Source organism: Gossypium arboreum, chromosome 3, assembly GCF_025698485.1.
Source record: "Gossypium arboreum isolate Shixiya-1 chromosome 3, ASM2569848v2, whole genome shotgun sequence".
In the NCBI taxonomy this organism is placed as follows: Eukaryota; Viridiplantae; Streptophyta; class Magnoliopsida; order Malvales; family Malvaceae; genus Gossypium; species Gossypium arboreum.
The window spans coordinates 132,050,967-132,062,585 of record NC_069072.1 but is presented as its reverse complement, the minus strand read 5'-3'; the positions used below and the strand labels follow the sequence as shown (position 1 = coordinate 132,062,585).

The 11,619-nt window shown below is 34.0% G+C and overlaps 2 protein-coding genes across 2 annotated transcripts; both read right to left on the bottom strand.

The window, feature by feature from the left end:
• Positions 1-266: 266 nt before the first annotated feature.
• On the bottom strand, positions 267-2,031 carry LOC108488432 (uncharacterized). The gene is made up of 3 exons (XM_017792709.2): positions 1,822-2,031; positions 1,538-1,646; positions 267-691 (listed from the first exon to the last, which is right to left on the bottom strand). Exons 2-3 carry the CDS (start codon positions 1,632-1,634, stop codon positions 567-569), a joined length of 222 nt encoding a protein of 73 aa, XP_017648198.1. The 5' UTR covers positions 1,635-1,646; positions 1,822-2,031; the 3' UTR covers positions 267-566.
• A 707-nt stretch (positions 2,032-2,738) lies between these two features.
• Positions 2,739-8,070, bottom strand: LOC108489636 (uncharacterized). Its single transcript, XM_017794311.2, has 9 exons — positions 7,711-8,070; positions 7,207-7,602; positions 7,023-7,079; positions 4,348-6,551; positions 3,993-4,262; positions 3,834-3,914; positions 3,632-3,743; positions 3,485-3,551; positions 2,739-3,125 (listed from the first exon to the last, which is right to left on the bottom strand). Exons 1-9 carry the CDS (start codon positions 7,835-7,837, stop codon positions 3,035-3,037), a joined length of 3,405 nt encoding a protein of 1,134 aa, XP_017649800.1. The 5' UTR covers positions 7,838-8,070; the 3' UTR covers positions 2,739-3,034.
• Positions 8,071-11,619: the final 3,549 nt, after the last annotated feature.

The following is an 11,619-nucleotide window of genomic DNA, read 5'->3' as shown; positions in this document are numbered from 1 at the left end:
TTTATACATAAACAGAAGTGCAAGGATGTATTTTTTTCAATGTTCTTTTCCTTGGTTAGTTATAATTGTCTAATAGTATATGGATGCCATTGCCAACTCTCTTGCTCAAAATTGATTGTAATGTTCTTAACTATGGTAATTGACTAATGGCCTTTCTAGAACCTATGTTACTCAAGATTCGGTGATCAGTGTCAGAAAAAATCGAACATACTTGTGTCAAACACATTCTGAATCTAAATACGAACAAAAGAAACCAAACAAAGTAGTTTAAATAATCTCTCAGATAAAGATCATAGCCAAAAATATGAAGAAAGCGGAAATCAACCTTCATGACTATATTCATTCCAAAATTTAGCCTATCAATAAATAAAACTAATCTACAAGACAGGTAGTAAGAAAATTTCTAACCGAAATAATTTCAGACAAGGGATCAAAACATGGTAGGATCAGTTCGTTATCAATGCCAGTGAACATAGTTAGTTGTGTGTCAAACTTCTTGCCAGGTACATCTATTATTCAAAACAAATCAAACAGCATCAAGAATCTGTCCCTAGAGGTGGCCTCCATTAGGAACTTTTTCTTTCTTGTGCATCATGATTTCTCCAAGGATTAAGAGCTTCTCTCATTGCCTGAGCTTCAGGGGAATTCTCCCAAGCTCGCTTCTCCGACTCTAGAACAGTCACTTTGTCATCTACAACATAAGAAAAGTAAAGGTTCAATCAAGAGTAATACACAAAACGCATCAACATGGCATTACAAACAGACCAAGTGGTTTGTACAACCATTTGCTGGCCAAAGTCGAGCCCTTATGTTTCCTCAACCTAGTTAGATACCTTATCCAGCTTCCTTTATGTTGATTAGTAAGGATTGAAGATAACAGTTCAAACCAGATCTATTTCAACCCATCATTAAGCATCCATCGAGACTAACATTCACTAATGCTTGTTGTCACTAATCATACAATCATAGGCTAATAGCAACAAGACACTGCTTTATCTTATTAAGACAATAAAATTAGCCCTGCTCTTAACATAAATTTAAGAAATTAGCACTTGGAAATAAGAATATTAGATCCATATTTACAATTTCACAGATGAAACCGGCTTTCGATATCCATTTATATGACCTAGAATTTAAAATTAACCATACATTACAAAGAGAAAACTTTGAACATGTTCAAAAGAAAATCACCCTGGAGTCTAAAAGTTTATTTGATTGGCATTAAGATTTGAGACAATCAAAGTAACTCCAAGAAAAATCCACCAATTAACAATGATAACATGAAACTAATATCGGGTGTTGCTCCTACTCATTATTTTTACAAAAATTCCGACATTATATAGGATATAATCCTCCGAATATATTAAAATAAGCTGGATACATGTATCAGACACTCAACCGGGATTTTATGAATCTCAAAGACAAGTTCAAAAGCAACCAAAGAAAGGAAAAAACAATAACTACCCTTTCTAGGGTTTTAAAGAACAAAATCATAAAATGCATAAATGAAATGGGGGGAAATGGAGAGTTCTCACACAGAAGCCAGTCTTGATCATGAATAACTCCATGGAACCTCCAATTATAGCTGACCCAATTGCAATCTTCAAATACCAATCAAGAAACTTTATTGCCATTTTTTCTTTTAGCTGCAAATAATTTCTTCTTTGCTTAGTTAGATGTTCAAAATAACAAAAAAATTAATTTCTGATCCAGCTAAATTGTACTAAGTATAGAAATATAAAACTACGAACACTGATATCTAATACTTAACTAAAACTTCAAATCATTAAAAAAGAAGTTTAAAAGGAAAATTGAAGTGACCTTGCGTGGCTTTGAGAAAGAGGATTGAACAGGAGTAATCTCGGAAACCAGAAATTGCAAAATGAGGCTGCGCCGCTGCCGCCGACGGCGATTAAGCCCTTGTCGGCGATGCTAATGAATTGACGAGCTGGGTCTCTAAATCAGCGATGTTGGGACTAAGCTGTAAACAGAAAGAGAAACGAAAAATTAAAATGTTTTCAATTTTTACATATTAAAAAATTGTAAATTTTTTTCTTTTCCTAGAAAAATAGCATAATTAATATATTCTTTGGAATTAAATTCTTTAAAATTTATTTTACTTATTTTCTAAAATTGTATAATGTAAGATAGAAAAATATTTAATTTATCATATTAATTGAAGCTATTAAATCAACCCATAATTCCTCGATTCTCCTTAAAAATTATTAAAAAATACATTATATGTATTTATATTGACATTTTTTTATAAATATTGTTAAATAATTCTATGATTAAGGAAACAATTCTTGACCCTCGAATATCATTGTTGTAAGCATTGCAAGGGATTATTATACTCAGCAATCCTTGCACTAAATAAGATTAATTTGTTAAATCAATAAATATAGTATTAAATCGTGTAAGGTTTGTTTTAGTAAGTCGATATAATAATATTAAATTATAAAAACCATTATTCAAATTTATAAAATAAAATAAAACCGACAATTTATATATTTTCATTTAAGCATTCTATCTTATTGAGTCATAATTATGTTTAAAATATATATATATTTTTTTTGCATTATGTTTAAAATATTTTATATTTATAATATTTGATGCATTCATCGTTCATATTAGGTATTAATTTTAAAATATTCTTTTATATTACGTCATGTTTTACTTTAAATAAAAAAGATATGCAACTTGAAGAAAAATATTGTAAAGGTTGAAACTCAAGACACTTATCTCCCTGGAAGGTGGTGGCTTGAACCGATTTGCTTGACCCCAAGTACATGGATCAGCAAATAAACACCAAAAAATATACATGATGTCAAATTTATGGACAAAATTGAAGAGAAAAGAAAATGAAACATACATCTTAAGCATTTACACAGCTAAACTACTTCTAAGACATGTACAGATCACTGTGTGTTCTAAATTCGATGCCTACAAAAACGATGTGCCGAAGAAATCGGAAAACACACGAAGAAAATTCAGAGGAAGCTAGAAACAAAAGTAAGAAACCAGAAAGCTTCATTTAAGCTTTTGTCACAGGGTGGAACTTATTGTCTTTCTTCATCCATATGGTTGATCGGGTTCGTCTAACATGATCTTCGAAGAGACGATGCCTGCCGATAAATACAATATATGTTATGAAAGCAAAAAGCTCATCATCTCTTATAGCCGATATGGAACAATGAAGAAAACCCATTGGGAAGAAATCATCAGATAAAATCGCTAGCACAATTATCTTGACAGCCTTTTGGATCCAGATCAAGAATTTCTGTATCTATGTTACATGGTACACATGTATGTCATGTTTTGGAGGGTTTAGATCCTAATAACTATGTCCGGATATGCATCAAACACGAGTACTTTAAAAAAAATAAGTCAGAGCAAAATGATAATTAAAAGCCATGCTCCATTGTAACAAAAGCATAATGAAAGAATCAAAGAGAACAGTATTTCATGATGATATAATACGAACCTTTGGTAATCCAGCTTCTGAGTAACTATTCCATTCAGTAGCAGCTCTGAACTGTAAACGGCTGTCCCTGAAAGCATAATAGCGAGAAATTTGAATAAAAACCGAGTTTTACAAGAAAAAAGAAGACGGAGCTAATTTAAGAATAACCTTTTTCAAGGAAAGGAACACAAATTTCGTAATCTTCTTCACATGATAGAACCAACAAATCATCTGGGATTTTGTCATCCTTCATAGAGGATCTGCCAGTTCTCTCAATTGCCTGGAATTGTTGATTAAACATAGAATAGGAAATAAATTCTTATGATAAAATATCCATGGATATGTATTTCTGAGGGAACTGCCCAAATACCTGACCATGAACTGCAGTCACCAATCGTGAGATTGTTTCTTTACCCGGCTTTGTTTTTGGGGTGATTAAAACTCTTCGGCCCTGCATAGCTTCCACTATTGTGTGAAAATCGAGATGGAACAAAAGACCAATGCAATAGGTAAACCTAGAAAACCTCACCTGTAATAAGGGCCGCTTGCGTGCACGTGCTAAAGAAACCGGCATGCAAAAGCCAAGCTCTTTCTCTTTTTTGATATCCCTCAATATATAAGCTTCTTCATCAATGTGAATATTAACTTGTCCGATGCTTTCAAGCCATAAATGTGAGACAACTGATTTGCCAGAAGCAATCGCTTCTAACATATTCCTAGTGCGGACAAATTTATCGGTTATAAAGTGTGTCGCATCTAAAATAGTTGATGCCTCATGAATACCTAGGCGGGCCAAGATCTGATGACAAAATCGAGAAATAAAATATAGTTAAACGAGCATTTATAGCTTTACAGGTCTAACGAAATAACAAAAAAGCTAGTACCTTTTTCTGCTGTTTAAGTATATCCTCATCTAGGTGGTTGCTGAACAAGACTCGAACATCGGCCAAATTCCTTCTTTTCCTCATATCTTTCAAAGGGGAAATTGGTTCAGCCTCATTCGGGCATAAGCTTCTGAGTTCTTTAATAAGTGAAGCTTTTAACAGGTTCTTCTTGCATGACTGTTTATAATATTCTTCACCCATACAAACAGGCGATGCGGCATTGATGGGTGTCAGATGGTTAGTTGGAGTAGTGCATAGAGAACCAGGTGATCTCGATTTCTCTTTTGGTGATTTCTCAGAATCAACATTAACAGTTAAATTTTCTGCATTTGACAAAGAAATTGCACCAGGATTTCCACCAGCATGTGTGATTGCCTTTGCTGCCTTGGGCCCAATTTTTCTTTTTGATATCATCCTCCCATTCTTGTCAGAAAGATTGCAATTAAGTTCATCCGCGTCTGAACCCTGTTTATCCAAACTTTGATGAGACAATTTCCCTTCTGAATTCTGGTCTGAAAAATACGGAAGTGGGCAAGTATTCACAGATGATCGTGCAGTCCTCCTAGTGGATGATGGAATGCATGTGCTTCTATTGTTTCCTCTCGACGTTTTCTGCATAGCAGTTGGTTTTCCATTGTCATCAGGCTGAGCAGGTTTTCGGGGCTGTGCTTCCATTTTATCAGACTCACCAAGGCCAACAGGCACTTTCCGAGAGGATCTTCTTTTTCTGGGATAACTTGGTACATGATTGCCAATACTCTTAGAAATCAGTTCCAAATGAACATCGATACTTAATTTGACATTTCCATTTCCATGTTCCCCAGATTGATCAGAATGCAATATAGAAAGCTGCCCATTAGCATTTGACATTCCAGATAACTTAACATCCGTACTCCCAATTCTACTTTCTTGAAGGAAACCAACCTCTTTAATCTGTTTTCTACCTTTTTTACAATCACTGACTGGAGTTGTGACAGAGGATTCCTTCCCGACATTCTTGGAATGTTTCTCCAGCAAAACTGAAGAATCTTCATTCAACTTACTTCTCTTGGATTGTCTCGTAAATCGAGTAGCATCAGAACAAGAAACACCCTTTCTGGATGTAGAAGAAATTCTCTTCCCCTCTTTTCCTCTAAATGGAGCTTTAGAGGAGCCCTTAGATATGCTTTGGACACCTTGATTAGCTTTTGGTTCAGTAGCCGCCTCCCCATTGAATAAGGCTTCTATAGCTTCAGCAGCAATCTGGGTGTCAAAACCTACATCATTTAGTTCTTCAGCAGCATCTGTCTTAGCCCCAGTAGGTTCCAATTGTCCTATCGAGGAATCTGAGTTAAACTGTTCATCAAACTCATTGGAAAGATTTTTTCCAAAATTCATTTGACCTTCTTGTAAGGTCTTGTCATTATCTTTCAACTTGCACATCAATAATTTTGACTCAGAATGAGCCGTCCTTTTATCACCAGACTTTGGTTGGTCTACATTACAAGATTCATTTAGTTTCTTTCCTTTAGGCTTCCGTAGGTTGGTAGAAGATTTCTGTGCTTGGCTTCTATTACCATAGAATTCTTCCTTCATTCTCCGATAGATGTCACCCCCTCCTTCGTCCTCCCGAAAATCATCCCATTCAAAATTCCCTGCTTCACCGGCAGTGCTTCTTTCGATAGTTCTCTTGGCCAAACTTTGCAGCCCTTTTGCACACGAAATAAGTTTCGAATTTCCCCCTGTACTCTTTCCAAAATCAATTTCGTTATCAAGTTCCATCAATTTGTCATTTACAAATCTTTCCACGAAATCAAGTGCATTAGCTTGTGATAACTCCCCAGGTTCTTGAGAATCTATATAACTTAAACCTGCTAATGGACCATCGCAATCAGGAGCCTCAAGCAAATCTTCTATTGCATCCGCATCTTCACTGCTCCTAGAAAGTTCTTTATTTTCAGTAAAACAATCCTCAGCAAAAAGTTTTCTTGCAGTTGGACAACCAACCCTGAAATTGATCGAGTTCTGATCTTGTCGCTGACTAATGTTCTCCACAACTTTCAGATTTAAACCCTTACTATTGACTGTGCACTGGTTTGAAAACCGGCTATCTGTCTGGTTAGAACAAGATTCGTTGTTCATTTCCCGTAATGCCACATTACGAGCTGCAAGACCAGAGGCCCGCAGGGACGCTGCACGAACTGAAGTAAACCTTTGGACAGATCCTATGGAAAACAAGCTATGTTAATCGAGAAATTGAAAGACCACATACCTAATACAATTGACCAATCATTTGTTCCTGCCATCCTATAATATTTAAAGATGAAACGATAATGCTTGCAAATGCGAATTAACTACAGAAAATAAATCGCTCTAAGAAGTGCTTTCAAAAGAGAATGTTACTTTATCAACATCTGGAACTCGTCATCACATTCAATGAAAAAAAGAACTTATCACAGCAATTTTCCTAAGGGCATTGACTAATGATGGTAGTTTAATCTTGCAAACAAATTTTACGAAGACATATGCAGGACGAACACAAAGGATAAGCAGAAGTGCTTCAAAGTTTTTTGAACCGCTAATCAAATTGTCAAAGTAATCACCTAAGACAACAACGAGGAGTTGATTTAAATAGAGCCACAAAGTATCAAGAAAGTCATGCATTCCCAACCATGAACAGGCCATAGAAAACATACCAGGTTTCCCTTCCGACACAGCTTTGACATCCGGTGTTGCTGTAGGAACATAGATTCCTGAAGAAACACAAGCACAACACCATAACTTCAGTTCAGACAACAAGATCAACTTCCTGGCATACATAACATACAGAAACTCATAGCCAATACAACAATATTAGCCAAAAGTCGGAGAATAACATACCCGAACTCCTGCATTCTTCGGTTGATGCTCTACATTGCTCTAAAGATTCCTTCTCCTCATGGCCAATTGATCGACCACAATCTCCAATTACTACCTCATCGTCTGAGACCTGATCACCATCATCGAAAACCTCAGTTCCATCGGTTCCTTCACCTTCACTATCAAGAACAACACTGACATCAACTGCATCCAACAATTGGGTCTCTATATTTTCACAGTAATCTAAATCATCCAACACTTGTGTTTCGCCACCAAAGTCCAACACTTGAGTTTCCTCACCAAGGTTTAGAATTTGGGTCTCTAAACCATCCTCGACTGCAACATTATTATCATCTAAAGGAACCGTATCTTGTGGATAGTTTAATTCATCATCATCCTCATTATCATCTCTGTCACCTTTTTTTTTTTTCCAAACCAATAATTCACATTAATTTCGAATGGTTTAAAGCGTAAATAACTAATACTAGAATATTAAGTGAAAAGTCAAAGATTAAGATAACATACCACAAAATGGAGAGACGGGAAACTGTGAGTCAAATTCAAAAGGCTGAGTCTCGCCATCTGCAAAATCGGTGCTTGGGTTAATATCAGAGGGTTTGAATTCCCCATTCGTGTCTCCAATACTGCCCATTTTTCACTTCAATTCATCTGTCAATTCGTTAAAGAAAAGCCAAAACGACATCAAATCCCTAAAAAGCACACTTTTTACATTAGGGAAAAAAAAGGGGGAGACAATTCAACACCATATTTTAACATTAGCTTTTATTGTTGTGTTGAGTGTTGCAAAGTGAGCGACAGAATATTCATTTTGCTTTTCCAGTTTATTTGTAAATAATAATTATAATAATAACACACTGACTGAACAAAAAATTATGTGATGAAAAATTTAAAAGAAAAAATTATTATCATTTTAGTTAAATTAGGAAAGGTATTGAAAAAGTCGCTTGGGTCTTATTCATCTATTCTCTCAATTATTTTATTCTCAATTTTTCATTTAATTTTTCTTAAATTCTTTTTGTCTTAACTTTTTATTTTATAATTTCTTTAATTTTATCTAATTTTATAATTTTAAAATGTCAATGACTCTTATTCGTTTGGATCGAAACACATTTTGGCTTCTAATTACAAATAGTAAAAGAATATTATTACATTTTTATTTTAATTAATATAATTCTTAACTTGTTAATATTATTAATATTTTATATTTTTTATATTTATATAATGAGACTAAAGATCAGATTATCGAAATGTATATACACAATTTAAGTGCAAGGACACTACGCGTTATTGAAAAACACTTGGAAGAGGCAGGATTCTTATACATATCTCGTATGCTCGGAGGAGCCAAATTGGAGACCACGCTTATTAGCGCTTTGCTGGAAAAATTGGAGACCACACTCAAGGATGTAGTATTATAACTCAGTTGATGGGTTAGTCGTTACAAAGTAGTACACATTAACGATTGGAGCGGATTTTGCTACTAACTATTAGACGAGGTGTCAATCAAGTTTAGTGGTAGTCGGATAAAAATTAAATGGTTAGAAGACAATTTCTCACATCTCGGCAACTCCTCTAATGCGATTGAAAGGCAACAATTCGCTCAAGCATTCATACTGGGATTAATTAAGGGTCATCTAATGCTAGACAAATCTCAAAATCTGGTACATTTAAGGTGGCTCCTACAACTAGTCGACTTAAAAGAAGTCAGGTGACTCAGTTGGGATTAGTTGTCTTGATCATATTGTATCGAGAGATACGTCGGGCAACGAAAGCACAAAATTAAAATCTGTGGTTATATACTCCTTATTCAGTCATGGGCATAGTACCACTTACCATTTCTACGTCTCCAAGTAAATTTCCCTTATCAATTACCACTTGTAATAAAGTAAGATTCATTTAATAATATAATTATCATATTTTTTTTCATTATTATATTTTTTAAATAATATATTATTTGAATAAATAGAATAATGACGTGAGTTATGTGGGTATACCGAACGAGCTCGGAGATATACAGATATTGTTAGATCAACCATCAGAAGCCGAGGTTAGTTTGAATTTTTCTATTATAAAATATTTACGTAAGGATTTAAAATCTAATATTAAGTACGTAATAAAATTTATAATTTTGTAGTATAGTTTGAATAGATGTCATACTCTAATCCGAAAATTCGAGAATGCATCCCGATCAAATTTTTGGCGAATCACAATATCTGGCATGTTAATATGTCATTGATAGTTTTTGCAGTGGTTGCGATACACAAATCTAATAGAGTGATGTGCCAATTTGGGTTTATACAAAGTATTTCGCCATCACCCCAAGAGCTCAATGAACTTCACAAGATCGACTTGCAGCGGAGAACCAATGAAGAATAGCCTAAATTTCATGCCAAATATATCTATATCTGGGAACATAGGTACGATTTCATACTTATGCGCGAACCATTTGTCTAATCAAATTTGGCGACATCTTTGGATTACATAATATAGTTTAGAATTCACTATAAGCCGTATTTATTGCTGGAGGAGGAAAATGTTGGATCTGGTACCCTAAGTGTAGTATTTTCGTCTAAGTACGCTTGTAATTTTTTCAAATAGATTCATTAATAAAATTATTCATAAATTACATTAATATTTTGTATATCGTCCTCACATTATTTTTGTACGCAAAGCAAAATTGAAGCAAATGTTATCTATTGGTTGTCTAATGTTTAACTGGCATTAAGCGGTATTATGTGGTTAGATCGTAATACGAAGAGACAGCTTGTATTAATAGACGAACCTAAACATGTCATTAGTCTAATCAGAAATGAGCAAACTGATTGAAAGACTAATATGTTGTCTATCAAGTCCAATTATGGAGATATCTTATCTTGGTCATTAGAGCGAATATCTCCCAAAAGATAAAGACAGATATGACTAATTGGACTGACAGTAAATCGGACTGGACCTAAAAAGAATAGATCTTGAATCCGTTTATGGATTTATTCACTTGTGACATTCATAGTGTGGCATACCTAAATCTTGAGTGGATGGTGGATTATGTATGCGTGACTCATGCACTTTTATATAAGTAAAAGCCTAAGTTAAAAAAGATAAGGAACCAAAAATTGGTACGTTAGGTGTACGATTTCTGCAGTAAATGACATGGGTAAATGATATCATCTCATAGGCATTACATGGTTGATGAAAAGTAAACATTGCAATGAGTCATTCGTCTTTGTGATGATCAACTTGATTACTATTTAATAGTAGTTGACTTTTCATGAAAGAAGATGTAATTGCTACAATGAGATAAAATAGGATCATATTGGAAAAGCGGATATTATCTCAAAGATATTAAGGATATCCTATGAGGGTAATACACAGGGGCAAAGCTAGAAAATTTTTTTAGGGGGGGCCAGATGAAATTTTAATTTTCTATAGTTTATATCTTTATAATTTGTAAAAGATTAAATTAAATTTTTATAATTTTAGGGGGGGCCAAAGTGTAATTTTACCTTTACTAATTTAAAATTTTTAAAAAATTTAAAAGGCCAAAAATATAATTTTACATTTTAGGGGAGGCCGGGGCCCATGCCAGCCCCTCTAGCTACGCCCCTGGTAATACACTTATGACAATGATAATGTACGAGCACTGAGTTGATGCATTCGTAATGGTATCTCGTTAAGGAGAGTTCAGTCATGATACTATAGTGGAATGACTTCGTGACTAAATGAGTTTATAATTAATAGGCGAAAAGTCAGAATTCATTTATAAATCATTTGAGACCTAATTGCATATGCCCAATCGATCCCCCTGTTAGCTCGTTGAAATCATAAATGATTGTGTGCTTAAATCGAAATAAACAGGATGAATAGAAATAGAGAAATGGAAAACATTCAAAAATAATTATGGTTTTCTCCGAAATGAAAAATAAAATCATTCAGAAATGAATTTAGTTTTATCAGAATGGAAATGAGAAATGATTCATTTGCAGATGTACATAGATTACTTAGAGAATGAGTTTTATGTTTTTGAGTTGTTTAGTACTCGAAAATGAAAATAAACCTTTCGATCATAATAAACAAGTTGAGTTGTGAAATATTAGATATATTTTATTGAAAATTTTACTAGGGGTGACATTGTCATAATTTTATCGGGGGTAAAATTGGGATTAGAAAATTATTTAATTAGAAAATTAATGTTTATTTTAGAAAATAGAAAAATATGTATTGGGTTAGATTAAATTATAAAGTGCTGGGTTAAAAGTCTAGAAAACACATATAATTTGACTCAATACAATGAGAGGTCCAAATCTCCATCATAATACATATAAGGAGAAGCACACCCTAAAACCCCTCTTTCTCTCCTAATTGGACTAGGAAGTTATTTTTCTATTTGAAATAATCATCTACAGTTCAACAACATTT

Bases quoted from the DNA above. Each gene is read 5' to 3' on its own strand.
- LOC108488432 (XM_017792709.2), bottom strand. From the start codon at position 1,634: ATGGCAATAAAGTTTCTTGATTGGTATTTGAAGATTGCAATTGGGTCA. The intron at 692-1,537 runs GTGTGAGAACTC...CTTATGTTGTAG, and splicing joins CATGATCAAGACTGGCTTCT to ATGACAAAGTGACTGTTCTA.
- LOC108489636 (XM_017794311.2), bottom strand. From the start codon at position 7,837: ATGGGCAGTATTGGAGACACGAATGGGGAATTCAAACCCTCTGATATT. The intron at 4,263-4,347 runs GTACTAGCTTTT...TTTTGTCATCAG, and splicing joins TACTTAAACAGCAGAAAAAG to ATCTTGGCCCGCCTAGGTAT. The intron at 3,744-3,833 runs GTATTTGGGCAG...CAACAATTCCAG, and splicing joins TGACTGCAGTTCATGGTCAG to GCAATTGAGAGAACTGGCAG.